The 27,907-nt window shown below is 48.1% G+C and overlaps 1 protein-coding gene across 1 annotated transcript; it reads right to left on the minus strand.

Moving 5' to 3' along the window:
* Positions 1–396: 396 nt before the first annotated feature.
* LOC123763041 (uncharacterized protein PF3D7_1120000-like) lies at positions 397–27,842 on the minus strand. Its single transcript, XM_069302289.1, has 3 exons — positions 27,801–27,842; positions 1,963–2,376; positions 397–1,788 (listed from the first exon to the last, which is right to left on the minus strand). Exons 1-3 carry the CDS (start codon positions 27,840–27,842, stop codon positions 397–399), a joined length of 1,848 nt encoding a protein of 615 aa, XP_069158390.1.
* Between the last annotated feature and the right edge of the window lie 65 nt (positions 27,843–27,907).

The raw sequence follows: 27,907 nt of genomic DNA on the forward strand, positions 1-27,907 counted from the left end.
GTTGTTCCAGACATACCCAGTGTAGCATGTGTTGTTCCCAGCCATACCCAGTGTAGCATGTGTTGTTCCAGACATACCCAGTGTAGCATGTGTTGTTCCCAGCCATACCCAGTGTAGCATGTGTTGTTCCAGACATACCCAGTGTAGCATATGTTGTTCCAGCCATACCCAGTTCACCCAGATCATTGGTGTTCCAGACTAATATCGAAAATGCACTTTTCTATATTATTAAAGAGACTACAAATACTGTTTCCATGTTCGCTGTGACTTTTCATTACAAGTTAACTCCAGTTTACCTGGAATTACTGACAGGTAATCATCGAGGACGCTGAAGCTGTTCAATATATGATTAGCTAAAGTTTAAATGCAATATGGTCTCTCCAGTTGATGAATTTGTTAACTTTTGCTTGGGATAAATATTGGCATCTTTTGGAACATATCTTGTTTTACTTGGTATATATCTTGCTTTACTTGGAACATATCTTGTTTTACTTGGTATATATCTTGCTTTACTTGGAATATATCTTGCTTTACTTGGAATATATCTTGCTTTACTTGGAATATATCTTGCTTTACTTGGTATATATCTTGCTTTACTTGGGATATATCTTGCTTTACTTGGAATATATCTTGCTTTACTTGGGATATATCTTGCTTTACTTGGGATATATCTTGCTTTACTTGGAATATATCTTGCTTTACTTGGAATATATCTTGCTTTACTTGGGATATATCTTGCTTTATTTGGAATATATCTTGCTTTACTTGGTAAATATCTTGCTTTATTTGGAATATATCTTGCTTTACTTGGTATATATCTTCCTTTATTTGGAATATATCTTGCTTTACTTGGGATATATCTTGCTTTATTTGGAATATATCTTGCTTTACTTGGTAAATATCTTGCTTTATTTGGAATATATCTTGCTTTACTTGGTATATATCTTGCTTTATTTGGAATATATCTTGCTTTACTTGGGATATATCTTGCTTTATTTGGAATACATCTTGCTTTACTTGGTATATATCTTGCTTTATTTGGAATATATCTTGCTTTACTTGGTATATATCTTGCTTTACTTGGTATATATCTTCCTTTATTTGGAATATATCTTGCTTTACTTGGGATATATCTTGCTTTACTTGGGATATATCTTGCTTTACTTGGAATATATCTTGCTTTACTTGGAATATATCTTGTTTTACTTGGGATATATCTTGCTTTACTTGGAATATATCTTGCTTTACTTGGGATATACCTTGCTTTATTTGGAATATATCTTGCTTTACTTGGTAAATATCTTGCTTTATTTGGAATATATCTTGCTTTACTTGGGATATACCTTGCTTTATTTGGAATATATCTTGCTTTACTTGGTATATATCTTGCTTTATTTGGAATATATCTTGCTTTACTTGGGATATATCTTGCTTTATTTGGAATACATCTTGCTTTACTTGGTATATATCTTGCTTTATTTGGAATATATCTTGCTTTACTTGGTATATATCTTGCTTTACTTGGTATATATCTTGCTTTATTTGGAATATATCTTGCTTTACTTGGGATATATCTTGCTTTACTTGGAATATATCTTGCTTTACTTGGTATATATCTTGCTTTACTTGGTATATATCTTGCTTTACTTGGTATATATCTTGCTTTACTTGGAATATATCTTGCTTTACTTGGTATATATCTTGCTTTATTTGGTATATATCTTGCTTTACTTGGTATATATCTTGCTTTACTTGGAATATATCTTGCTTTACTTGGTATGTATCTTGCTTTATTTGGAATATATCTTGCTTTACTTGGTATATATCTTGCTTTACTTGGTATATATCTTGCTTTATTTCGAATATATCTTGCTTTACTTGGTATATATCTTGCTTTATTTGGAATATATTTTGCTTTACTTGGGATATATCTTGCTATACTTGGAATATATCTTGCTTTACTTGGTATATTTCTTGCTTTATTTGGAATATATCTTGCTTTATTTGGAATATATCTTGCTTTATTTGGAATATATCTTGCTTTACTTGGTATATATCTTGCTTTACTTGGAATATATCTTGCTTTACTTGGGATATATCTTGCTTTATTTGGAATATATCTTGCTTTACTTGGGATATATCTTGCTTTACTTGGAATATATCTTGCTTTACTTGGAATATATCTTGCTTTATTTGGAATATATCTTGCTTTACTTGGAATATATCTTGCTTTACTTGGAATATATCTTGCTTTACTTGGAATATATCTTGCTTTACTTGGTATATATCTTGCTTTATTTGGAATATATCTTGCTTTACTTGGAATATATCTTGCTTTACTTGGAATATATCTTGCTTTACTTGGTATATATCTTGCTTTGTTTGGCAAGTAAGAGTCTCAACTATATGCTCTTTTATTAACTTATTTGGGAAAGGCTTCTGATTCTCGCTCTGTTTGGCTCCTGTTGTTGCTGTTTCCTCTTCCTCTGTTTGGCTCCTGTTGTTGCTGTTACTTCTTCCTCTGTTTGGCTCCTGTTGTTGATGTTACCTCTTCCTCTGTTTGGCTCCTGTTGTTGCTGTTACCTCTTCCTCTGTTTGGCTCATGTTGTTGCTGTTACCTCTTCCTCTGTTTGACTCCTGTTGTTGCTGTTATCTCTTCCTCTGTTTGGCTCATGTTGTTGCTGTTACCTCTTCCTCTGTTTGGCTCCTGTTGTTGCTGTTACCTCTTCCTCTGTTTGGCTCATGTTGTTGCTGTTACCTCTTCCTCTGTTTGGCTCCTGTTGTTGCTGTTACCTCTTCCTCTGTTTGGCTCCTGTTGTTGCTGTTACCTCTTCCTCTGTTTGGCTCCTGTTGTTGCTGTTACCTCTTCCTCTGTTTGGCTCCTGTTGTTGCTGTTACCTCTTCCTCTGTTTGGTTCCTGTTGTTGCTGTTATCTCTTCCTCTGTTTCGCTCCTGTTGTCTCAGTGTTTGTTCTCTTTGTCCCAATGTTTTTTTTATGTTTTAATGTTCTGAGGTACGCCACTAGACGAGTCCCAGAACTAACAGGTAGGAGCTACGAGGAAAGGTTACGGAGCTGAACCTCACGTCCCTGCAAGAAAGAAGAGTAAAAGGAGACATGATAACCACCTACAAAATTCTCAGAGGAATTGACAGGGTGGACAAAGATAAACTATTTAGTACGGGTGGGACACGAACAAGGGGACACAGGTGGAGACTGAGTACCCAAATGAGCCACAAAGACATTAGAAAGAACTCTTTCTGTGTCAGAGTTGTTAACGGATGGAATGCATTAGGCAGTGATGTGGTGGAGGCTGACTCCATACACAGTTTCAAATGTAGATATGATAGAGCCCAGTAGGCTCAGGAACCTGTACACCAGTTGATTGACGGTTGAGAGGCGGGACCAAAGAGCCAAATTTGAACCCTCGCAATCACAACTAGGTGAGATCACCGAAGATACAAAGTATATATGTGGAATGTTGCTTGCAACACTTGCAGACGTGTAGCATGATGCTTGCAACCTCTGAAGGAGTCACACATGCGAGTACACAAACCACAATTCTTGTTTGTGTTGTGAAGTGGCCAAGCCCCCGGGGTCATCAGCACCACACTACAGTGCAACACTGCACGGTGGGGAACACAGTGACCACCACACTACAGTGCAACACTGCACGGTGGGGAACACAGTGACCACCACACTACAGTGCAACACTGCACGGTGGGGAACACAGTGACCACCACACTACAGTGCAACACTGCACGGTGGGGAACACAGTGACCACCACACTACAGTGCAACACTGCACGGTGGGGAACACAGTGACCACCACACTACAGTGCAACACTGCACGGTGGGGAACACAGTGACCACCACACTACAGTGCAACACTGCACGGTGGGGAACACAGTGACCACCACACTACAGTGCAACACTGCACGGTGGGGAACACAGTGACCACCACAATACAGTGCAACACTGCACGGTGGGGAACACAGTGACCACCACACTACAGTGCAACACTGCACGGTGGGGAACACAGTGACCACCACACTACAGTGCAACACTGCACGGTGGGGAACACAGTGACCACCACACTACAGTGCAACACTGCACGGTGGGGAACACAGTGACCACCACACTACAGTGCAACACTGCACGGTGGGGAACACAGTGACCACCACACTACAGTGCAACACTGCACGGTGGGGAACACAGTGACCACCACACTACAGTGCAACACTGCACGGTGGGGAACACAGTGACCACCACACTACAGTGCAACACTGCACGGTGGGGAACACAGTGACCACCACACTACAGTGCAACACTGCACGGTGGGGAACACAGTGACCACCACACTACAGTGCAACACTGCACGGTGGGGAACACAGTGACCACCTGTTATGATCTCAGCCTGCAGGAGAAACGAGTCTCCCTTCTTGAGAGTTATTCAGCAAGCCTGACCTAACTAGAAGGTCTAGCAAATATTGAGGTGATAACCCATATGAAAAATGGCTGGTTGGATATGTAAAACAATTTAAGATTATGGGCAGTAAGTAAGGAAATAGATAAATGACTGGCTAGGAGATGTGGACATTTTGCTGGAGGCGTGAGGCTCGCTTCCGGAGGACCTTGACCTCACTTGAGTGCCAGACATCGCAGGGGGAAGCCGCGCTCCGTTTGAGCTCCCGCCAGAAGGGAACCCCTAGTGATATATCTCTAAGAGAAGAGAAGTGTGCAGACGTACCAGCTGTGGAATCGAGCTGGGAACGTTGTGGTCTCAAGTCCGGGTCGACGAGCAGATATTAAATCGCCCAGAAGCATTATTGTGGGCCGTGGGAGCGCCCTGACCAAGCCTCGTCAGAGGAAGAAGCGCCCTCGACCAGACGTTCTGTGGTAAGCACGATATACGCCAGTTCATAGTGATTGCATTGTAGTTGGTCGTGTGCCCAGCGACAGTAGCGATGTTTATTTATAGGTTAGACATGTTTTAATAAGGCAGAAAGCCTGAAATAAGAGAGTGGAGAGGGAGGAACACGGAGCGACGTCCGTCCTCTCTGAGCGCTGGCGGACGACTGAGGGAGCCTGGCTCCGGATGGAGGAAGACCCTCCCAGCGAGTGAGGACGCCGCCAGGCGAGGTGGAGTATGGACCCGCCCAAAACGGGGGAGTCCACTCTCACTGTATGTAGAGGACAGATAGAGGTTTGAGGCAAGCATATTGTGTGGTTATTTTTGTTTATGTGTTAAAGGGGAACATTTTATTGGAACGTCGATGGGTTGCAGGTTTGTCTTTGGGGAAGAAGTTGCTGAGAACTTCGAAGCCAGCAGATGATGTAGCTGATGAGACTCCAAGGTAGTGGAGCAGAGGACCTCGAGCTGTGAGGAGAAGCAGCAGTGAAGAGGAGTGTCACGCGCTTCTGTAGAGGTGGTGTAGCAGCCAAGAGAGCTGTGGAAGAACCTAACAGAAGGGTGAAGCACCGTAGTTGCACAAGGAAACTTCATGATAGCAGCCTGGAGGAGCTGCAGAGGATCCTGGTAGTGAAGCCTGGAAGAACCTAAGGATATTAGGGTTGTGAACTTCCAGAGGTGGAAGGGGAAGTTCTGGTGGATTACTAGTAGGGAGTTGATAGTGTTTGGTTGTCATTAGCGTGCAAGACGCAGTGAGAGGTGAGTGACTGTTGGCATTCTTATGTCAAGGAGTTTTTATACTGAAGTATCAATGAACATTTATACTGGTATATGTTATTGCATTCAAATGCTGATTTTCTATATATACATTATCTTGCTGATAGTGCAACAGTGTATGTAGGCTTGACCAACTTGAGGAGGTTAATGGTATCAGGTGGCGAACCAGGAGATAGGATACCCCTTTGATAAGCTGAAAATAGAGTTCTGATGGTGTTGGAGTGCAACCTGATTGTGATATTATAGAGTATAGGATTCATTATTATTATATGTGTGTATGTATCGTGTATGTGCTTTGTTCAGTAAATGTGTCACAATTTGCTGGTGTTTGCCCTTGTCCTAGTGAGGCTTCCCAGGAGGTAGTAAAGAAGGAGAGAGAGAGAGGAAGAACCATGAACCACTGCTGTGGACAGGGTAAGAGGTAATACTAGTAAGTCATAGGGGGATTGAGGAGATCATATCTCATAAGGAGAGAGTGGGGAGTCACAGCGGCTCGAGTGGGTGTGTGCACGTGACAACGAGGCTAAGTGTTGGAGCCGCATCCCCTAAACGTGTGACGTTGAGCCCCTCTCCAAGAGCCAGAAGCGCCAAGGGTGATCTCCTAGTATAAGCACTCTGCCGAGTTGTGGGTTGGGTTGTCCATAGAGAAGGATCAATGACGACAACACCAACCAACCCACAGTATATAATAAATTGGGGGCCTGTCCGGGAGAGTGAACTGACACACCCACACCCTGTCCAAGAGTGGATTTGTACACCCCTGCTGAGATAAACTGTGTGAACGCAGGTGTATATTCTCTCTTGGGAAGACTCACAGGACAAAGATGGATAAGGTGCAAGCGTTTGTGGAGTCAGGCAAGCCTGAGGACTTGGAAGGTTGCACGGGGGATCAATTGAAACAAATAGCAGAAAAATGTGGCATCAGGTTGAAAGCATCTAAAGTAGCTGGGATGAAGGATGAGATCCTGAGGCAGTTGAGAGCCAGAAGTGAAGCGGCAGAACAAGGAGCCCAGGAAGGAGCTGAAAGTAGAAAGGAGGATGATGGGCAGGATGACGTGAGATCCCAGGGATCGAGTAGGAGCAGCAAGAGTAGCCGCAGTAGTAGGAGTAGCCGGAATAGGAGCTTGGAGAGATTCCAGTTAGAGCTCCAGATGCAGCGTGAGGACAAGGAGAGACAGTTCCAGCTGGAAAAGATGAGATTGGAACTCCAGATGAAAAATGAAGCCGAGAAGGAGAAAGAGAAAACCAGACTGGAAATAGAAAAAGAGAAAGCAAGGCTAGAGGTGGAAAAAGAAAAAGAGAGAACAAAACAAATGCAGATAGAAGCGAATAGAACCTTGGCTGAACAAAGGATTGAACATGGGTTGCCAGAGAGCACCACCCAGGTATCACACCCACCAGATGTTAGGGTTAGGGAGAAGGACATTCCCTTGTTTGTTCCCGAAGAGGCAGAGAGCTTTTTCGAGCACTTTGAAAAAGTAGCCAGCATCAAGGAGTGGCCACAGGAGGAATGGGCCCAGCTGGTCCAGTTAAGATTGACCGGTGCAGCCAGGGAGGCATACACCCAATTGTCACTGGAAGAGTGCCAGGATTATGCCACGGTAAAGAGCAGCATATTGCGCTCGTTTCAGTTAACCCCAGAAGCTTATAGAAAGCGTTTCAGAGAGATGGTGAAAGTTGGAGCATGTACGTTTGCTGAGACAGCAAGGGATCTGGAAAGACGATTCCAGAAGTGGATTGAGGCTGCTGGAGTTGGATCTTACGCTGACCTGAAGCAACTGATGGTCATGGAAAAGTTCTTGGAGATGATGCATCCCGAAACAAAGTTCAAGATCCAAGAAGCAGGGATAAAGGAGGTGAAAGATGCCGCAGATAGGGCGGATATGATTACTGAAGCGTACAAGAGCTTAAGGGAGAACAGAGTGAGAAATGAGGTGAGACGCAGCAATGGCAGACCCAATGGAGTCTGGGGAGAAAGAAATTATGAGAGACCCAGAGGAGTCTGGGGTGAGAAGAATTTTGATAAATGGGCAGATAAAAGTAAGTACCCTAAAACTCAGAAGAGTAGGTCGCGCACTTCGTCTGAAAGTGACGATGGAGGAGCTAAACGAGAAACTAATCGTTATCCTGGAAATCGAGAGTCCAGTAAAACCCCACAGAGTGCAAGTAGTGTACCTGGCCCGAGGAATTCTCATGCGAGTGGACAGAGTCAGAGCTACTCTGGTACATATAGAAGAGACTTTTCCCAGATGAGATGTTACAATTGTAACGGATTGGGTCACGTAATGCGAGATTGTAGACAGGGCAAGAGAGTTGTGACCCTGGCCATGTGTGACCCCGGAAGTAAATATACTAATGTGTTCCGAGACAAACCACAGAGAGCGAATTTAGTGAACGAGAGGTATAGGCCGTTCATGAGTAAAGGTTGGATCAGTAGAAGAGGCCAACCTGAGGTAGAAGTTGGTATCTTAAGAGATACCGGAGCTAATCAGAGCTTGATTGCGAGAAGCCTGATTGGGGATGGTCGACGGTTAGCTGGCAGTGGGAAGATGAAAGTATATGGGTTATTGTCGGAGAGTGACATGCCCGTATGTGCTGTCCAGCTAAGGTCGGAATATGTGTCGGCGGAGGTGATGTTGGGAGTGTGCCCCGACATACCTGTTCCAGGAGTCCAAGTGATCCTAGGGAATGACTTGTGTGGGACAAAGGTGTTGACAAGAGTCATGGCGGAGACTGTGCCAGAGGAGTGCCCAGAAGGCCTCGGCACGGGTGGGACACCTGAGAGTGTGAACTTGACTGACATCCGAGGGGATGAGTCAGGAGACCGCCAAGCCATTGAGTACCCTGTCTCGGTAGTGACGAAGGCAGAAGTGGCCGACGAGGAAGACGCTGGAGAAGGTGAGACAGTGTCGATTCAACCGGTGGAAGATATCGACGTAGATATAGCATGGCTGTTTGATGAAGGTCCAGCCCAGGAAAATGAAGTCTCGGTGAGGTCAAAAGTGAAGATGGCCCAGCCGAAGAAGAATCATGTGAAGAGAGCGGACCTGAGTAGAGCCCAGACTGCTGAAACTAAGAGTCGGAAGGTGAATGCAACTGTGCTGAGTATGAATGAGGAAAGATGTGGACATACTGAGGACGGGAGTAGAGCGTCACGTTGTCCACGAGCACAGAGGCATAGGGATAGTGGAGTTAAGTTGTTTGAGATGTCAGGAGTCGACATGTTCCACAGAAAACGTGAAGAAGAAATAATGAAGAAGAGTAATAGCCGAGAAAATGAAAGGAGAAGAGACAGTATGTGTGGAGAGATGCTTACGAGCACTCTAGGAGAGGTAAAGCGACATGTATGGTCGAGTGCTGTTGGATGTAGTACAGTGCCTGAAGAAACTTTTAGGGAACGAAGAAGAGTCGAAGGAGAAGAAATGGAGTGGTATAGAAGTGAAAAGTGTAGGAAGAGGATGATGATGCAAGCATGGAGGGATAGAAGAAAGCCGAGGACTCGATGGAAGTCAGACAGGATGAGATCTTGGATAAATGAGGAGACGAAAAGGAGGAGCGTCGGTGAAGACGATGGAGTGAAGTATGATGACAGGAGACGAAAGTATAATGGCAGTAGATGGAAGAGTGAAGACGACAGAGGAGGTACAGACAGTAGATGTCTGACTCTGGACGTGAAGAGAAGACGAGGAAACGGAGGGTGGAGACAGTAAGTAGAGTGGGCCAATGGATTGCAGGCGTCCAAGGAGGACAGCCTAGCCAAGAGGTGCCAGAGAGGTCAAATCGTTTGTGAGAAGACCATGTTTCTGGAGAGTTGTGAGCCGGATGTTGCAAGGTGCAACGAATTATTTGTAGACTCCTAAGAGAGTATATGGGGTGAAGAACGAGACAGCGTGGTGGCGGATGTATTATCCCGAGCTTTGCCACTGGAATAACTCTCAAAAATAAGGGGAGGGGAGTGTTATGATCTCAGCCTGCAGGAGAAACGAGTCTCCCTTCTTGAGAGTTATTCAGCAAGCCTGACCTAACTAGAAGGTCTAGCAAATATTGAGGTGATAACCCATATGAAAAATGGCTGGTTGGATATGTAAAACAATTTAAGATTATGGGCAGTAAGTAAGGAAATAGATAAATGACTGGCTAGGAGATGTGGACATTTTGCTGGAGGCGTGAGGCTCGCTTCCGGAGGACCTTGACCTCACTTGAGTGCCAGACATCGCAGGGGGAAGCCGCGCTCCGTTTGAGCTCCCGCCAGAAGGGAACCCCTAGTGATATATCTCTAAGAGAAGAGAAGTGTGCAGACGTACCAGCTGTGGAATCGAGCTGGGAACGTTGTGGTCTCAAGTCCGGGTCGACGAGCAGATATTAAATCGCCCAGAAGCATTATTGTGGGCCGTGGGAGCGCCCTGACCAAGCCTCGTCAGAGGAAGAAGCGCCCTCGACCAGACGTTCTGTGGTAAGCACGATATACGCCAGTTCATAGTGATTGCATTGTAGTTGGTCGTGTGCCCAGCGACAGTAGCGATGTTTATTTATAGGTTAGACATGTTTTAATAAGGCAGAAAGCCTGAAATAAGAGAGTGGAGAGGGAGGAACACGGAGCGACGTCCGTCCTCTCTGAGCGCTGGCGGACGACTGAGGGAGCCTGGCTCCGGATGGAGGAAGACCCTCCCAGCGAGTGAGGACGCCGCCAGGCGAGGTGGAGTATGGACCCGCCCAAAACGGGGGAGTCCACTCTCACTGTATGTAGAGGACAGATAGAGGTTTGAGGCAAGCATATTGTGTGGTTATTTTTGTTTATGTGTTAAAGGGGAACATTTTATTGGAACGTCGATGGGTTGCAGGTTTGTCTTTGGGGAAGAAGTTGCTGAGAACTTCGAAGCCAGCAGATGATGTAGCTGATGAGACTCCAAGGTAGTGGAGCAGAGGACCTCGAGCTGTGAGGAGAAGCAGCAGTGAAGAGGAGTGTCACGCGCTTCTGTAGAGGTGGTGTAGCAGCCAAGAGAGCTGTGGAAGAACCTAACAGAAGGGTGAAGCACCGTAGTTGCACAAGGAAACTTCATGATAGCAGCCTGGAGGAGCTGCAGAGGATCCTGGTAGTGAAGCCTGGAAGAACCTAAGGATATTAGGGTTGTGAACTTCCAGAGGTGGAAGGGGAAGTTCTGGTGGATTACTAGTAGGGAGTTGATAGTGTTTGGTTGTCATTAGCGTGCAAGACGCAGTGAGAGGTGAGTGACTGTTGGCATTCTTATGTCAAGGAGTTTTTATACTGAAGTATCAATGAACATTTATACTGGTATATGTTATTGCATTCAAATGCTGATTTTCTATATATACATTATCTTGCTGATAGTGCAACAGTGTATGTAGGCTTGACCAACTTGAGGAGGTTAATGGTATCAGGTGGCGAACCAGGAGATAGGATACCCCTTTGATAAGCTGAAAATAGAGTTCTGATGGTGTTGGAGTGCAACCTGATTGTGATATTATAGAGTATAGGATTCATTATTATTATATGTGTGTATGTATCGTGTATGTGCTTTGTTCAGTAAATGTGTCACAATTTGCTGGTGTTTGCCCTTGTCCTAGTGAGGCTTCCCAGGAGGTAGTAAAGAAGGAGAGAGAGAGAGGAAGAACCATGAACCACTGCTGTGGACAGGGTAAGAGGTAATACTAGTAAGTCATAGGGGGATTGAGGAGATCATATCTCATAAGGAGAGAGTGGGGAGTCACAGCGGCTCGAGTGGGTGTGTGCACGTGACAACGAGGCTAAGTGTTGGAGCCGCATCCCCTAAACGTGTGACGTTGAGCCCCTCTCCAAGAGCCAGAAGCGCCAAGGGTGATCTCCTAGTATAAGCACTCTGCCGAGTTGTGGGTTGGGTTGTCCATAGAGAAGGATCAATGACGACAACACCAACCAACCCACAGTATATAATACACCACACTACAGTGCAACACTGCACGGTGGGGAACACAGTGACCACCACACTACAGTGCAACACTGCACGGTAGGGAACACAGTGACCACCACACTACAGTGCAACACTGCACGGTGGGGAACACAGTGACCACCACACTACAGTGCAACACTGCACGGTGGGGAACACAGTGACTGCCTCGTTGCTAAGCCAACACAGCAGCAGCGCTGGCCACCGCGTTACCCTCCTCCAGTAATAACAAAATCACGGTCAGCACCACAGGTCTGCTGCTTGTTCTTGTGCCTTTACACACAGGAGGGTACAGGAGCAGACGACTGCTGACTCCTGTTAGCTGGCTGAGAGCTTTCCCTTCCCATAGCTCATGGTAAGCCTTACCCTACTAGTTTTACACAGGAGGGTACAGGAGCAGACGACTGCTGACTCCTGTTAGCAGGCTGAGAGCTTTCCCTTCCCATAGCTCATGGTAAGCCTTACCCTACTAGTTTTACACAGGAGGGTACAGGAGCAGACGACTGCTGACTCCTGTTAGCTGGCTGAGAGCTTTCCCTTCCCATAGCTCATGGTAAGCCTTACCCTACTAGTTTTACACAGGAGGGTACAGGAGCAGACGACTGCTGACTCCTGTTAGCTGGCTGAGAGCTTTCCCTTCCCATAGCTCATGGTAAGCCTTACCCTACTAGTTTTACACAGGAGGGTACAGGAGCAGACGACTGCTGGCTCCTGTTAGCAGGCTGAGAGCTTTCCCTTCCCATAGCTCATGGTAAGCCTTACCCTACTAGTTTTACACAGGAGGGTACAGGAGCAGACGACTGCTGACTCCTGTTAGCAGGCTGAGAGCTTTCCCTTCCCATAGCTCATGGTAAGCCTTACCCTACTAGTTTTACACAGGAGGGTACAGGAGCAGACGACTGCTGGCTCCTGTTAGCAGGCTGAGAGCTTTCCCTTCCCATAGCTCATGGTAAGCCTTACCCTACTAGTTTTACACAGGAGGGTACAGGAGCAGACGACTGCTGACTCCTGTTAGCTGGCTGAGAGCTTTCCCTTCCCATAGCTCATGGTAAGCCTTACCCTACTAGTTTTACACAGGAGGGTACAGGAGCAGACGACTGCTGACTCCTGTTAGCAGGCTGAGAGCTTTCCCTTCCCATAGCTCATGGTAAGCCTTACCCTACTAGTTTTACACAGGAGGGTACAGGAGCAGACGACTGCTGGCTCCTGTTAGCAGGCTGAGAGCTTTCCCTTCCCATAGCTCATGGTAAGCCTTACCCTACTAGTTTTACACAGGAGGGTACAGGAGCAGACGACTGCTGACTCCTGTTAGCAGGCTGAGAGCTTTCCCTTCCCATAGCTCATGGTAAGCCTTACCCTACTAGTTTTACACAGGTGGGTACAGGAGCAGACGACTGCTGACTCCTGTTAGCTGGCTGAGAGCTTTCCCTTCCCATAGCTCATGGTAAGCCTTACCCTACTAGTTTTACACAGGAGGGTACAGGAGCAGACGACTGCTGACTCCTGTTAGCAGGCTGAGAGCTTTCCCTTCCCATAGCTCATGGTAAGCCTTACCCTACTAGTTTTACACAGGAGGGTACAGGAGCAGACGACTGCTGACTCCTGTTAGCAGGCTGAGAGCTTTCCCTTCCCATAGCTCATGGTAAGCCTTACCCTACTAGTTTTACACAGGAGGGTACAGGAGCAGACGACTGCTGACTCCTGTTAGCAGGCTGAGAGCTTTCCCTTCCCATAGCTCATGGTAAGCCTTACCCTACTAGTTTTACACAGGAGGGTACAGGAGCAGACGACTGCTGACTCCTGTTAGCTGGCTGAGAGCTTTCCCTTCCCATAGCTCATGGTAAGCCTTACCCTACTAGTTTTACACAGGAGGGTACAGGAGCAGACGACTGCTGACTCCTGTTAGCAGGCTGAGAGCTTTCCCTTCCCATAGCTCATGGTAAGCCTTACCCTACTAGTTTTACACAGGAGGGTACAGGAGCAGACGACTGCTGACTCCTGTTAGCTGGCTGAGAGCTTTCCCTTCCCATAGCTCATGGTAAGCCTTACCCTACTAGTTTTACACAGGAGGGTACAGGAGCAGACGACTGCTGACTCCTGTTAGCTGGCTGAGAGCTTTCCCTTCCCATAGCTCATGGTAAGCCTTACCCTACTAGTTTTACACAGGAGGGTACAGGAGCAGACGACTGCTGACTCCTATTAGCTGGCTGAGAGCTTTCCCTTCCCATAGCTCATGGTAAGCCTTACCCTACTAGTTTTACACAGGTGGGTACAGGAGCAGACGACTGCTGACTCCTGTTAGCTGGCTGAGAGCTTTCCCTTCCCATAGCTCATGGTAAGCCTTACCCTACTAGTTTTACACAGGAGGGTACAGGAGCAGACGACTGCTGACTCCTGTTAGCAGGCTGAGAGCTTTCCCTTCCCATAGCTCATGGTAAGCCTTACCCTACTAGTTTTACACAGGAGGGTACAGGAGCAGACGACTGCTGACTCCTGTTAGCAGGCTGAGAGCTTTCCCTTCCCATAGCTCATGGTAAGCCTTACCCTACTAGTTTTACACAGGAGGGTACAGGAGCAGACGACTGCTGACTCCTGTTAGCAGGCTGAGAGCTTTCCCTTCCCATAGCTCATGGTAAGCCTTACCCTACTAGTTTTACACAGGAGGGTACAGGAGCAGACGACTGCTGACTCCTGTTAGCAGGCTGAGAGCTTTCCCTTCCCATAGCTCATGGTAAGCCTTACCCTACTAGTTTTACACAGGCGGGTACAGGAGCAGACGACTGCTGACTCCTGTTAGCTGGCTGAGAGCTTTCCCTTCCCATAGCTCATGGTAAGCCTTACCCTACTAGTTTTACACAGGAGGGTACAGGAGCAGACGACTGCTGACTCCTGTTAGCAGGCTGAGAGCTTTCCCTTCCCATAGCTCATGGTAAGCCTTACCCTACTAGTTTTACACAGGAGGGTACAGGAGCAGACGACTGCTGACTCCTGTTAGCAGGCTGAGAGCTTTCCCTTCCCATAGCTCATGGTAAGCCTTACCCTACTAGTTTTACACAGGAGGGTACAGGAGCAGACGACTGCTGACTCCTGTTAGCAGGCTGAGAGCTTTCCCTTCCCATAGCTCATGGTAAGCCTTACCCTACTAGTTTTACACAGGAGGGTACAGGAGCAGACGACTGCTGACTCCTGTTAGCAGGCTGAGAGCTTTCCCTTCCCATAGCTCATGGTAAGCCTTACCCTATTAGTTTTACACAGGAGGGTACAGGAGCAGACGACTGCTGACTCCTGTTAGCAGGCTGAGAGCTTTCCCTTCCCATAGCTCATGGTAAGCCTTACCCTACTAGTTTTACACAGGAGGGTACAGGAGCAGGCGACTGCTGACTCCTGTTAGCTGGCTGAGAGCTTTCCCTTCCCATAGCTCATGGTAAGCCTTACCCTACTAGTTTTACACAGGAGGGTACAGGAGCAGACGACTGCTGACTCCTGTTAGCAGGCTGAGAGCTTTCCCTTCCCATAGCTCATGGTAAGCCTTACCCTACTAGTTTTACACAGGAGGGTACAGGAGCAGGCGACTGCTGACTCCTGTTAGCTGGCTGAGAGCTTTCCCTTCCCATAGCTCATGGTAAGCCTTACCCTACTAGTTTTACACAGGAGGGTACAGGAGCAGACGACTGCTGACTCCTGTTAGCAGGCTGAGAGCTTTCCCTTCCCATAGCTCATGGTAAGCCTTACCCTACTAGTTTTACACAGGAGGGTACAGGAGCAGGCGACTGCTGACTCCTGTTAGCAGGCTGAGAGCTTTCCCTTCCCATAGCTCATGGTAAGCCTTACCCTACTAGTTTTACACAGGAGGGTACAGGAGCAGACGACTGCTGACTCCTGTTAGCAGGCTGAGAGCTTTCCCTTCCCATAGTTCATGGTAAGCCTTACCCTACTAGTTTTACACAGGAGGGTACAGGAGCAGACGACTGCTGACTCCTGTTAGCAGGCTGAGAGCTTTCCCTTCCCATAGCTCATGGTAAGCCTTACCCTACTAGTTTTACACAGGAGGGTACAGGAGCAGACGACTGCTGACTCCTGTTAGCAGGCTGAGAGCTTTCCCTTCCCATAGCTCATGGTAAGCCTTACTCTACTAGTTTTACACAGGAGGGTACAGGAGCAGGCGACTGCTGACTCCTGTTAGCAGGCTGAGAGCTTTCCCTTCCCATAGCTCATGGTAAGCCTTACCCTACTAGTTTTACACAGGAGGGTACAGGAGCAGACGACTGCTGACTCCTGTTAGCAGGCTGAGAGCTTTCCCTTCCCATAGCTCATGGTAAGCCTTACCCTACTAGTTTTACACAGGAGGGTACAGGAGCAGGCGACTGCTGACTCCTGTTAGCAGGCTGAGAGCTTTCCCTTCCCATAGCTCATGGTAAGCCTTACCCTACTAGTTTTACACAGGAGGGTACAGGAGCAGACGACTGCTGACTCCTGTTAGCAGGCTGAGAGCTTTCCCTTCCCATAGCTCATGGTAAGCCTTACCCTACTAGTTTTACACAGGAGGGTACAGGAGCAGGCGACTGCTGACTCCTGTTAGCAGGCTGAGAGCTTTCCCTTCCCATAGCTCATGGTAAGCCTTACCCTACTAGTTTTACACAGGTGGGTACAGGAGCAGACGACTGCTGACTCCTGTTAGCTGGCTGAGAGCTTTCCCTTCCCATAGCTCATGGTAAGCCTTACCCTACTAGTTTTACACAGGAGGGTACAGGAGCAGACGACTGCTGACTCCTGTTAGCAGGCTGAGAGCTTTCCCTTCCCATAGCTCATGGTAAGCCTTACCCTACTAGTTTTACACAGGTGGGTACAGGAGCAGACGACTGCTGACTCCTGTTAGCTGGCTGAGAGCTTTCCCTTCCCATAGCTCATGGTAAGCCTTACCCTACTAGTTTTACACAGGTGGGTACAGGAGCAGACGACTGCTGACTCCTGTTAGCTGGCTGAGAGCTTTCCCTTCCCATAGCTCATGGTAAGCCTTATTCTACTAGTTTACCCTGGAACACAACCCGATAATCGATTAACAACCAAGTACCCAAAAACTTTTGGGTGAAATGAGATGAACAGATAAGGATTGTAGCCTGGTCAATTCTCCCTATCCAAGATGCGATCCTAGATAAAAAAAAATCGTGAAGCGCGAGGCGAGTGTTTTACCACTGCGCCACCAACCACAAAACATTTATCACCAAACAAGTTTTGTTTTCTACCACCGACGTGGCCAGACATTAACAATGCTAACCAGCACGTGTACATTTTCTTCTGTCCTCCATGGACAGTGTTAGAGCTGTGTTAGGCATATGGTTCAGTGGTGGCACCAGTTTCACCTTAAACCTGTGATCCGGGTCCCTGTGAACATATCTCGAGTCTCGAATAAGTCACGAGGCAGATTCACGAAGCAATTACGCAAACACTTACGAACCTGTACATCTTTTCTCAATCTTTGGCGGCTTTGTTTACAATTATTAAACAGTTAATGAGCTCCGAAGCACCAGGAGGCTGTTTATAACAATAACAACAGTTGATTGGCAAGTTTTCATGTTTGTAAACTGTTTAATAAATGTAACCCAAGCCGTTAAAGATTGAGGAAAGATGTACACGTTCGTAAGTGCTTGCGTAACTGCTTCGTGAATCTGGCCCCGGGACCCCAACTTGATACTTAGTTATAAATGTAAATGTAGTAAGAAATGAACGGAAACCTCAATTGAACTGTGATGGTCGACAAGCGGGGTTTAAGAGCCAGCGCTCGACCCAGCAAGCACTCCTAGGTAGGAACATTGAGGTAGAAGTCTGCCTCATACCCCCCCTCCCAAGGGGAGAGAGAGAAGGTCCAGCTCCTCCATCCGTTCCAATCTCTCAACAAATACTAAAAGCCAATACCGCGCTGGTTTACCGCCCCTGGGTGCATGGTGTCTTCTTCCCTGAGGCGGAGTGAAGGGTCGGGCTTCAGCTCCTGTCTCACATCTTTTATACCGTCGGTCGCTTTATGGGATGACTTCCAATCCGTTTGGCGCGCGTTAATGGCTGTCGTTATAACTATTGAACGAGGGGTCGCTAACTATTGCCCCTTGCGGGTCGTTCCGGGTCGTTCCGGGTCGTTCCGCGTGTTCACAGGGTCTACTTGCCTTGCGTGTCCCCCTCGTTACTGTGTCCCCTCGTTACTGTGTCCCCTCGTTACTGTGTCCCCTCGTTACTGTGTCCCCTCATTACTGTGTCCCCCTCGTTACTGTGTCCCCTCGTTACTGTGTCCCCTCATTACTGTGTCCCCTCATTACTGTGTCCCCTCATTACTGTGTCCCCTCATTACTGTGTCCCCTCGTTACTGTGTCTCCCCTCGTTACTGTGTCCCCTCGTTACTGTGTCTCCCCTCGTTACTCTGTCCCCTCGTTACTCTGTCCCCTCGTTACTGTGTCCCCTCGTTACTGTTTCCCCTCGTTACTGTGTCCTCGTTACTGTGTGTCCCCTCGTTACTATGTGTCCCCTCGTTACTGTGTGTCCCCTCGTTACTGTGTCCCCTCGTTACTGTACCCCCTCGTTAATGTGTCCCCTCGTTACTGTGTCCCCTCGTTACTGTGTCCCCCTCGTTACTATACAGGTGAGATTGGTGACCGTGAAGTCAGGTGACCAGCGTGGCGGGCAAGCCGGCCAAGGAAGCCTTGGCGGTGTGTACAGCCACTGTGGAGGGTGACAGGTCACAGGTCGACCACCTTACTTGTCCCGGGGTCAAGGCCGGACTCAGGGGAACTCTGACCCCCGTGCGCGACTAAGGTGCTCCACCAGGGTGGACACAGGCCCCGAGGGAGGTAGAGTAAGAGGAGTGAGAGAGTGAGAGAGAGTGAGAGAGTGAGAGAGTGAGAGAGAGTGAGAGAGTGAGAGAGTGAGAGAGTGGGAGAGTGAGAGAGTGGGAGAGTGAGAGAGTGAGAGAGTGAGAGAGTGAGAGAGTGGGAGAGTGAGAGAGTGAGAGAGTGAGAGAGTGAGAGAGTGGGAGAGTGAGAGAGTGAGAGAGTGAGAGAGTGAGAGAGTGGGAGAGTGAGAGAGTGAGAGAGTGAGAGAGTGAGAGAGTGAGAGAGTGCCGTGGCACTAGACACCACTGCCATACATTACATACTCCAGGCTTCACTACAGTGTTAATGTTTGCATCCTCTTGTAGTGACTTTTTAAGGCCGTTCCTGGACTTGGGCTCGAACCAGTTCTAGTGGCTCACAGCTGTCATGTTACCTGGTTGATACCTGGTTGATGGGGTTCTGGGAGTTCTTCCACTCCCCAAGCCCGGCCCGAGGCCAGGCTTGACTTGTGAGAGTTTGGTCCACCAGGCTGTTGCTTGGAGCGGCCCGCAGGCCCACATATACCTGGTTGATGGGGTTCTGGGAGTTGTTCTACTGCCCAAACCCGGCCCGAGGCCAGGCTTGACTTGTGAGAGTTTGGTCCACCAGACTGTTGCTCGGAGCGGCCCGCAGGCCCACATATACCTGGTTGATGGGGTTCTGGGAGTTGTTCTACTGCCCAAACCCGGCCCGAGGCCAGGCTTGACTTGTGAGAGTTTGGTCCACCAGGCTGTTGCTTGGAGCGGCCCGCAGGCCCACATATACCTGCTTGATGGGGTTCTGGGAGTTGTTCTACTGCCCAAACCCGGCCCGAGGCCAGGCTTGACTTGTGAGAGTTTGGTCCACCAGGCTGTTGCTTGGAGCGGCCCGCAGGCCCACATATACCTGCTTGATGGGGTTCTGGGAGTTGTTCTACTGCCCAAACCCGGCCCGAGGCCAGGCTTGACTTGTGAGAGTTTGGTCCACCAGGCTGTTGCTTGGAGCGGCCCGCAGGCCCACATATACCTGCTTGATGGGGTTCTGGGAGTTGTTCTACTGCCCAAGCCCGGCCCGAGGCCAGGCTTGACTTGTGAGAGTTTGGTCCACCAGACTGTTGCTTGGAGCGGCTCGCAGGCCCACATACCCACCACAGCCGGCTGATCCGGAACTTCTCTTAGAAAACAGTCAAGTTTTCTCTTGAAGATGTCCACGGTTGTTCCCGCAATATTTCTTATGCTCGCTGGGAGGGTGTTGAACAACCGCGGACCTCTGATGTTTATACAGTGTTCTCTGATTGTGCCTATGGCACCTCTGCTCTTCACTGGTTCTATTCTGCATTTTCTTCCATATCGTTCACTCCAGTACGTTGTTATTTTACTGTGTAGATTTGGGACCTGGCCCTCCAGTATCTTCCATGTGTATATTAATTGATATACCTGACTCTCCTGCTCTGAAGGGGGAAGTGAGTACTGAGCAGTACTCGTGACGGGACAACACAAGTGACTTGAAGAGTACAACCATTGTGATGGGATCCCTGGATTTGAAAGTTCTCATAATCCATCCGATCAATTTTCTGGCTGACGCAATATTTGCTTGGTTATGCTCCCTAAACGTTAGGTCGTCAGACGTCATTATTCCCAAATCCTTGACATGCTGTTGTTCTACTATGGGCAGACTCGATTGTGTTTTGTACCCTGTATTATATTTCAGATCCTCATTTTTGCCGTACCTGAGTAACTGGAATTTATCACTGTTAAACATCATGTTATTTTCTGGTGCCCAGTCGAAAACTTTGTTGACATCTGCTCTTTATTGACATCTGCTCGATGTTGAATCTGTTCCTTTATTATCTCTGCAGGGTGTGGGTCTCCTTGTATTACAATACCTCTAAGCGTCCCCCCCACCCCCCGCCCACACTCTGCCCTACCCCCCCCTCCCTCACGCCCACACTCAGCGCCTCCCCCCTCTCCCCCACGCCCACACTCTGAGCCCCTCACGCCCACACTCTGAGCCCCTCACGCCCACACTCTGAGTCCCCCCCCCACGCCCACACTCTGCCTTACCCCCCTCCCCCACGCCCACACTCTGCCTTACCCCCCTCCCCCACGCCCACACTCTGCCTTACCCCCCTCCCCCACGCCCACACTCTGAGCCCCCCCCCCCCCCCAGGCCCCCACTCAGCCCTCGACCATTGACGATAAGTCCGTTCCATTGGGTCCATCTGCTGCTTGTCTGGCCCTCGCCGTCAACTGGAATGGCTCTGGGGGTCCAAACACCGCAGCCACGACCCTAGACTTGATTACTGTGGGAGCCGGGGGGGGGGGAGGAGAGGCAGAGAGGGAGGGGGATAAAGCCACACAGAGAAGGAAGAAGACAAAGCAGAGGTTCCCTTATCCTGCTCCCTCATCCCTACCTCCCAGGCTCACAGGGAAGGTAGGGATAAAGATTGATAGGTTCAGACAAGACAGAAGGGAGAGGGATTGATGGAGAGATGGAGGGAGGAGGGGGGGGGAGAAGGGTGACAGAGGCCCTAGGGGATGAGGGAAGGGAGGGAGAGAGAGAGAGAGGGAGGGAACTACGAGAGTGAAAACCAGGCACTGGGACGAGCCAGGGACGAGGATCACCCACAGGCTGACTGGTTCCGTAGTTTGTGTTCCTGGCTACTGTGATGGGGCACGTACGTGTGTGTGTGTGTGTGTGAGTGTGTGTGTGTGTGTGTGTGTGTGTGTGTGTGTGTGTGTGTGTGTGTGTGTGTGTGTGTGTGTGTGTGTGTGTGAGTGTGTGTGTGTGTGTGTGTGTGTGTGTGTGTGTGTGTGTGTGTGTGTGTGTGAGTGTGTGTGTGTGTGTGTGTGTGTGTGTGTGTGTGTGTGTGTGTGTGTGTGTGTGTGTGTGAGTGTGTGTGTGTGTGTGTGTGTGTGTGTGTGTGTGAGTGTGTGTGTGTGTGTGTGTGTGTGTGTGTGTGTGTGTGTGTGTGTGTGTGTGTGTGTGTGTGTGTGTGTGTGTGTGTGTGTGTGTGTGTGTGTGTGTGTGTGTGTGTGTGTGTGTGTGTGTGTGTGTGTGTGTGGGTGTGTGGGTGTGTGGGTGTGTGTGGGTGTGTGTGTGTGTGTGTGTGTGTGTGTGTGTGTGTGTGTGTGTGTGTGTGTGTGTGTGTGTGTGTGGGTGTGTGTGTGTGTGTGTGTGTGTGTGTGGGTGTGTGTGTGTGTGTGTGTGTGTGTGTGTGTGGTGTGTGTGTGTATGTGTGTGTGTGTGTGTGTGTGTGTGTGTGTGTGTGTGTGTGTGTGTGTGTGTGTGTGTGTGTGTGTGTGTGTGTGTGTGTGTGTGTGTGTGTGTACTCACCTAGTTGTACTCACCTAGTTGTGTTTGCGGGGGTTGAGCTCTGGCTCTTTGGTCCCGCCTCTCAACCGTCAATCAACAGGTGTACAGATTCCTGAGCCTATCGGGCTCTGTCATATCTACATTTGAAACTGTGTATGGAGTCAGCCTCCACCACATCACTGCCTAATGCATTCCATTTGTCAACCACTCTGATACTAAAAAAGTTCTTTCTAATATCTCTGTGGCTCATTTGGGCACTCAGTTTCCACCTGTGTCCCCTTGTGTGTGTTCCCCTTGTGTTAAATAGACTGTCTTTATCTACCCTATCAATTCCCTTCAGAATCTTGAATGTGGTGATCATGTCCCCCCTAACTCTTCTGTCTCCCAGCGAAGTGAGGTTTAATTCCCGTAGTCTCTCCTCGTAGCTCATACCTCTCAGCTCGGGAACTAGTCTGGTGGCAAACCTTTCAACCTTTTCCAGTTTAGTCTTATCCTTGACTAGATATGGACTCCATGCTGGGGCTGCATGCTCCAGGATTGGCCTGACATATGTGGTATACAAAGTTCTGAATGATTCTTTACACAAGTTTCTGAATGCCGTTCGTATGTTGGCCAGCCTGGCATATGCCGCTGATGTTATCCGCTTGATATGTGCTGCAGGAGACAGGTCTGGCGTGATATCAAACCCCAAGTCTTTTTCCTTCTCTGACTCCTGAAGAATTTCCTCTCCCAGATGATACCTTGTATCTGGCCTCCTGCTCCCTACACCTATCTTCATTACATTACATTTGGTTGGGTTAAACTCTAACAACCATTTGTTCGACCATTCCTTCAGCTTGTCTAGGTCTTCCTGAAGCCTCAAACAGTCCTCTTCTGTTTTAATCCTTCTCATAATTTTAGCATCGTCCGCAAACATTGAGAGAAATGAATCGATACCCTCCGGGAGATCATTTACATATATCAGAAACAAGATAGGACCGAGTACAGAGCCCTGTGGGACTCCACTGGTGACTTCACGCCAATCGGAGGTCTCACCCCTCACCGTAACTCTCTGCTTCCTATTGCTTAGATACTCCCTTATCCACTGGAGCACCTTACCAGCTACACCTGCCTGTCTCTCCAGCTTATGTACCAGCCTCTTATGTGGTTCTGTGTCAAAGGCTTTCCGACAATCCAAGAAAATGCAGTCCGCCCAGCCCTCTCTTTCTTGCTTAATCTGTGTCACCTGATCGTAGAATTCTATCAAGCCTGTAAGGCAAGATTTACCCTCCCTGAACCCATGTTGGCGATTTGTCACGAAGTCCCTTCTCTCCAGATGTGTTACCAGGTTTTTTCTCACGATCTTCTCCATCACCTTGCATGGTATACAAGTCAAGGACACTGGCCTGTAGTTCAGTGCCTCTTGTCTGTCGCCCTTTTTGTATATTGGGACCACATTCGCCGTCTTCCATATTTCTGGTAGGTCTCCCGTCTCTAGTGACTTACTATACACTATGGAGAGTGGCAAGCAAAGTGCCTCTGCACACTCTTTCAGTACCCATGGTGAGATCCCATCTGGACCAACAGCCTTTCTAACATCCAGATCCAGCAGGTGTCTCTTGACCTCCTCTCTCGTAATTTCGAACTCCTCCATGGCCGCCTGGTTTACCTCCCTTTCTCCTAGCACAGTGACCTCACCCTGTTCTATTGTGAAGACCTCCTGGAACCTCTTGTTGAGTTCCTCACACACCTCTCTGTCATTCTCTGTATACCTGTCCTCGCCTGTTCTAAGTTTCAATACCTGTTCTTTCACTGTTGTTTTCCTTCTGATGTGACTGTGGAGTAGCTTTGGTTCGGTCTTGGCTTTGTTTGCTATATCATTTTCAAAATTTTTCTCTGCTTCTCTTCTCACCCTGACGTACTCATTCCTGGTTCTCTGGTATCTCTCTCTGCTTTCTGGTGTTCTGTTATTCCGGAAGTTCCTCCACGCCTTTTTGTTCAGTTTCTTCGCTTCCATACATGCCCTATTATACCATGGATTCTTCTGTTGCTTCTCGGATTTTTCCCTTTGGGCCGGGATGAACCTGTTTACTGCCTCCTGACACTTTTGGGTAACATAGTCCATCATACCCTGTACAGACTTGTCTCTGAGGTCTGTGTCCCAAGGTATTTCACTTAGGAAACTTCTCATCTGTTCATAATTCCCCTTTCGGTATGCCAGCCTTTTGATTCCTAGTTCTTTTTGGGGGGAGATAAGTCCTAGCTCTACCAGGTACTCAAAGTTCAATACACTGTGGTCACTCATTCCCAAGATGTGTGTGTGTGTGTGTGTGTGTGGGTGTGTGTGTGTGTGTGTGTGTGTGTGTGTGTGTGGGTGTGTGTGGGTGTGTGTGTGTGTGTGTGTGTGTGTGTGTGTGTGTGTGTGTGTGTGTGTGTGTGTGTGTGTGTGTGTGTGTGTGTGTGTGTGTGTGTGTGTGTGTGTGTACTCACCTAGTTGTAATCACGTAGTTGTGTCTGCAGGATCGAGCATTGACTCTTGGATCCCGCCTTTCGAGCATCGGTTGTTTACGATGACTCCTGTCCCATTTCCCAATCATACCTAGTTTTAAAATTATGAACAGTATTTGCTTCCACAACCTGTTCCTGAAGTGCATTCCATTTTCCCACTACTCTCACGCTAAAAGAAAACTTCCTAACATCTCTGTGACTCATCTGAGTTTCAAGCTTCCATCCATGTCCCCTCATTCTGTTACTATTCCGTGTCAACATTTCGTCTATGTCCACTCTGTCAATCCCTCTGAGTATCTTATACGTTCCTAACATGTCCCCCCCTCTCCCTTCTTTTTTTCGTGTCGTAAGGCACAGTTCCCTCAGGCGCTCCTCATACCCCATCCCTCGTAGCTCTGGGACGAGTCTCGTTACAAACCTCTGAACCTTTTCCAGTTTCCTTATATGCTTCTTCAGATGGGGACTGCATGATGAGGCGGCATACTCTAAGACTGGCCTCACGTTGGCAGTGTAAAGCGCCCTAAATGCCTCTTTACTTAGGTTTCTGAATGATGTTCTAACTTTTGTCAGTGTAGAGTACGCTGCTGTAGTTATCCTATTTATATGTGCCTCAGGAGATAGATTAGGTGTTACGTCCACCCCCAGGTCTCTTTCACGCGTCGTCACAGGTAGGCTGTTCCCCTTCATTGTGTACTGTCCCTTTGGTCTCCTATCTCCTAGTCCCATTTCCATAACATTAAATTTGCTCGTGTTGAATTCCAGTAACCATTTCTCTGACCATCTCTGCAACCTGTTCAGGTCCTCTTGGAGGATCCTGCAATCCTCATCTGTCACAACTCTTCTCATCAACTTTGCGTCATCCGCAAACATCGACATGTAGGACTCTACGCCTGCAAACATGTCGTTAACATATACAAGAAATAGAATTGGTCCCAGCTCCGATCCTTGAGGTACTCCACTTGTTACTGTTCGCCAGTCCGAATTCTCGCCCCTTACCGTAACTCTTTGGCTCCTTCCTGTTAGATAGTTCCTTATCCATGCTAGGACCTTTCCCCCCACCCCCGCCTGCCTCTCGAGCTTGAACAGCAGTCTCATGTGCGGTACTGTGTCAAAGGCTTTTTGGCAGTCCAGAAATATGGAGTCTGCCCAACCATCTCTGTCCTGTCTTATCCTCGTTATTTTATCATAGAATTCCAGAAGGTTTGTTAGGCACGATTTCTCTGTCCAGAACCCATGTTGATGTTTGTTCACAAACCTAATGTTCTCCAGGTGTGCAACCAGTCGTAGCCTAATTATTCTTTCCAGTATTTTACAGGGGATGCTTGTCAGTGATACAGGTCTATAGTTAAGTGCCTCCTCCCTATCACCTTTCTTGAAAATCGGCACTGTGTGTGTGTGTGTGTGTGTGTGTGTGTGTGTGTGTGTGTGTGTGTGTACTCACCTAGTACTCACCTAGTTGTGTTTGCGGGGGTTGAGCTCTGGCTCTTTGGTCCCGCCTCTCAACCGTCAATCAACAGATGTACAGATTCCTGAGCCTATTGGGCTCTATCATATCTACACTTGAAACTGTGTATGGAGTCAGTCTCCACCACATCACCCCCTAATGCATTCCATTTGTCAACCACTCTGACACTAAAAAAGTTCTTTCTAATATCTCTGTGGCTCATTTGGGCACTCAGTTTCCACCTGTGTCCCCTTGTGCGTGTTCCCCTTGTGTTAAATAGACTGTCTTTATCTACCCTATCAATTCCCTTCAGAATCTTGAATGTGGTGATCATGTCCCCCCTAACTCTTCTGTCTTCCAGCGAAGTGAGGTTTAATTCCCGTAGTCTCTCCTCGTTGCTCATACCTCTCAGCTCGGGTACTAGTCTGGTGGCAAACCTTTCAACCTTTTCCAGTTTAGTCTTATCCTTGACTAGATATGGATTCCATGCTGGGGCTGCATACTCCAGGATTGGCCTGACATATGTGGTATACAAAGTTCTGAATGATTCTTTACACAAGTTTCTGAATGCCGTTCGTATGTTGGCCAGCCTGGCATATGCCGCTGATGTTATCCGCTTGATATGTGCTGCAGGAGACAGGTCTGGCGTGATATCAACCCCCAAGTCTTTTTCCTTCTCTGACTCCTGAAGAATTTCCTCTCCCAGATGATACCTTGTATCTGGCCTCCTGCTCCCTACACCTATCTTCATTACATTACATTTGGTTGGGTTAAACTCTAACAACCATTTGTTCGACCATTCCTCCAGCTTGTCTAGGTCTTCTTGAAACCTCAAACAGTCCTCTTCTGTTTTAATCCTTCTCATAATTTTAGCATCGTCCGCAAACATTGAGAGAAATGAATCGATACCCTCCGGGAGATCATTTACATATATCAGAAACAAGATAGGACCGAGTACAGAGCCCTGTGGGACTCCACTGGTGACTTCACGCCAATCGGAGGTCTCACCCCTCACCGTAACTCTCTGCTTCCTATTGCTTAGATACTCCCTTATCCACTGGAGCACCTTACCAGCTACACCTGCCTGTCTCTCCAGCTTATGTACCAGCCTCTTATGCGGTACTGTGTCAAAGGCTTTCCGACAATCCAAGAAAATGCAGTCCGCCCAGCCCTCTCTTTCTTGCTTAATCTTTGTCACCTGATCGTAGAATTCTATCAAGCCTGTAAGGCAAGATTTACCCTCCCTGAACCCATGTTGGCGATTTGTCACGAAGTCCCTTCTCTCCAGATGTGTTACCAGGTTTTTTCTCACAATCTTCTCCATCACCTTGCATGGTATACAAGTCAAGGATACTGGCATGATATCATGTGTGTGTGTGTGTGTGTGTGTGTGTGTGTGTGTGTGTGTGTGTGTGTGTGTGTGTGTGTGTGTGGGTGTGGGTGTGTGTGTGTGTGTGTGTGTGTGTGTGTGTGTGTGTGTGTGGGTGTGTGTGTGTGTGTGTGTGTGTGTCCTTGTATGAGTGTGTGTATTCACCTAGGTGTGCTTGCGGGGGCTCCCAGATACCTATTTACTGCTAGGTAACAGGGACATTAGGGTGAAAGAAACTACCTATCTGTTTCCGCCGGCGGATGGTGTCGAACCCGGACCTTGGGATTACGAGTCCCAAGTGCTGTCCATTGAGCCACGGCCCCTGTGTGAACATGCGTGTGTGCACACCCACCTCACGTGCGGTCATAAGTGTTACCCATCTCAACTCCACAGAACACACACACACACACACACACACACACACACACACACACACACACACACACACACACACACACACACACACACACACACACACACACACACATACACACACACACACAAGAATCTGTACACCGGTTGACTGACAGTTGAGAGGCGAGACCAAAGAGCCGAAGCTCAACCCTGTAAGCACAACTAGATGAGTACACAAACAAACACACACACAGACAAACACAAACATAAACATAATATCCTCGGAGGCCTACGCAGAACAACTAAATAGTCAGTCTTCAGGGACCTTGACAACGAATACTTCCAAACGCCCCATAAAACCTACGTGAGACCCGCAGTTAAGCATGCAACTCTGGCCGCGAACCATCGCCAGCGGCACCAGTCGTCGTCACTGATAAGGCGAGGCCCAGGAGCTAAATCTAGCAAATAACA

This window comes from Procambarus clarkii, chromosome 47 (assembly GCF_040958095.1).
Source record: "Procambarus clarkii isolate CNS0578487 chromosome 47, FALCON_Pclarkii_2.0, whole genome shotgun sequence".
NCBI classification, from domain to species: Eukaryota; Metazoa; Arthropoda; class Malacostraca; order Decapoda; family Cambaridae; genus Procambarus; species Procambarus clarkii.

Coding starts and splice junctions, on each gene's coding strand:
- LOC123763041 (XM_069302289.1), bottom strand. CDS start 27,842: ATGGTTCGCGGCCAGAGTTGCATGCTTAACTGCGGGTCTCAC. Junction 2,377..27,800: donor TGCTTAACTGCGGGTCTCAC/GTAGGTTTTATG, acceptor TGCCAAACAAAG/CAAGATATATACCAAGTAAA. Junction 1,789..1,962: donor TAAAGCAAGAAATATACCAA/GTAAAGCAAGAT, acceptor TTCCAAATAAAG/CAAGATACATACCAAGTAAA.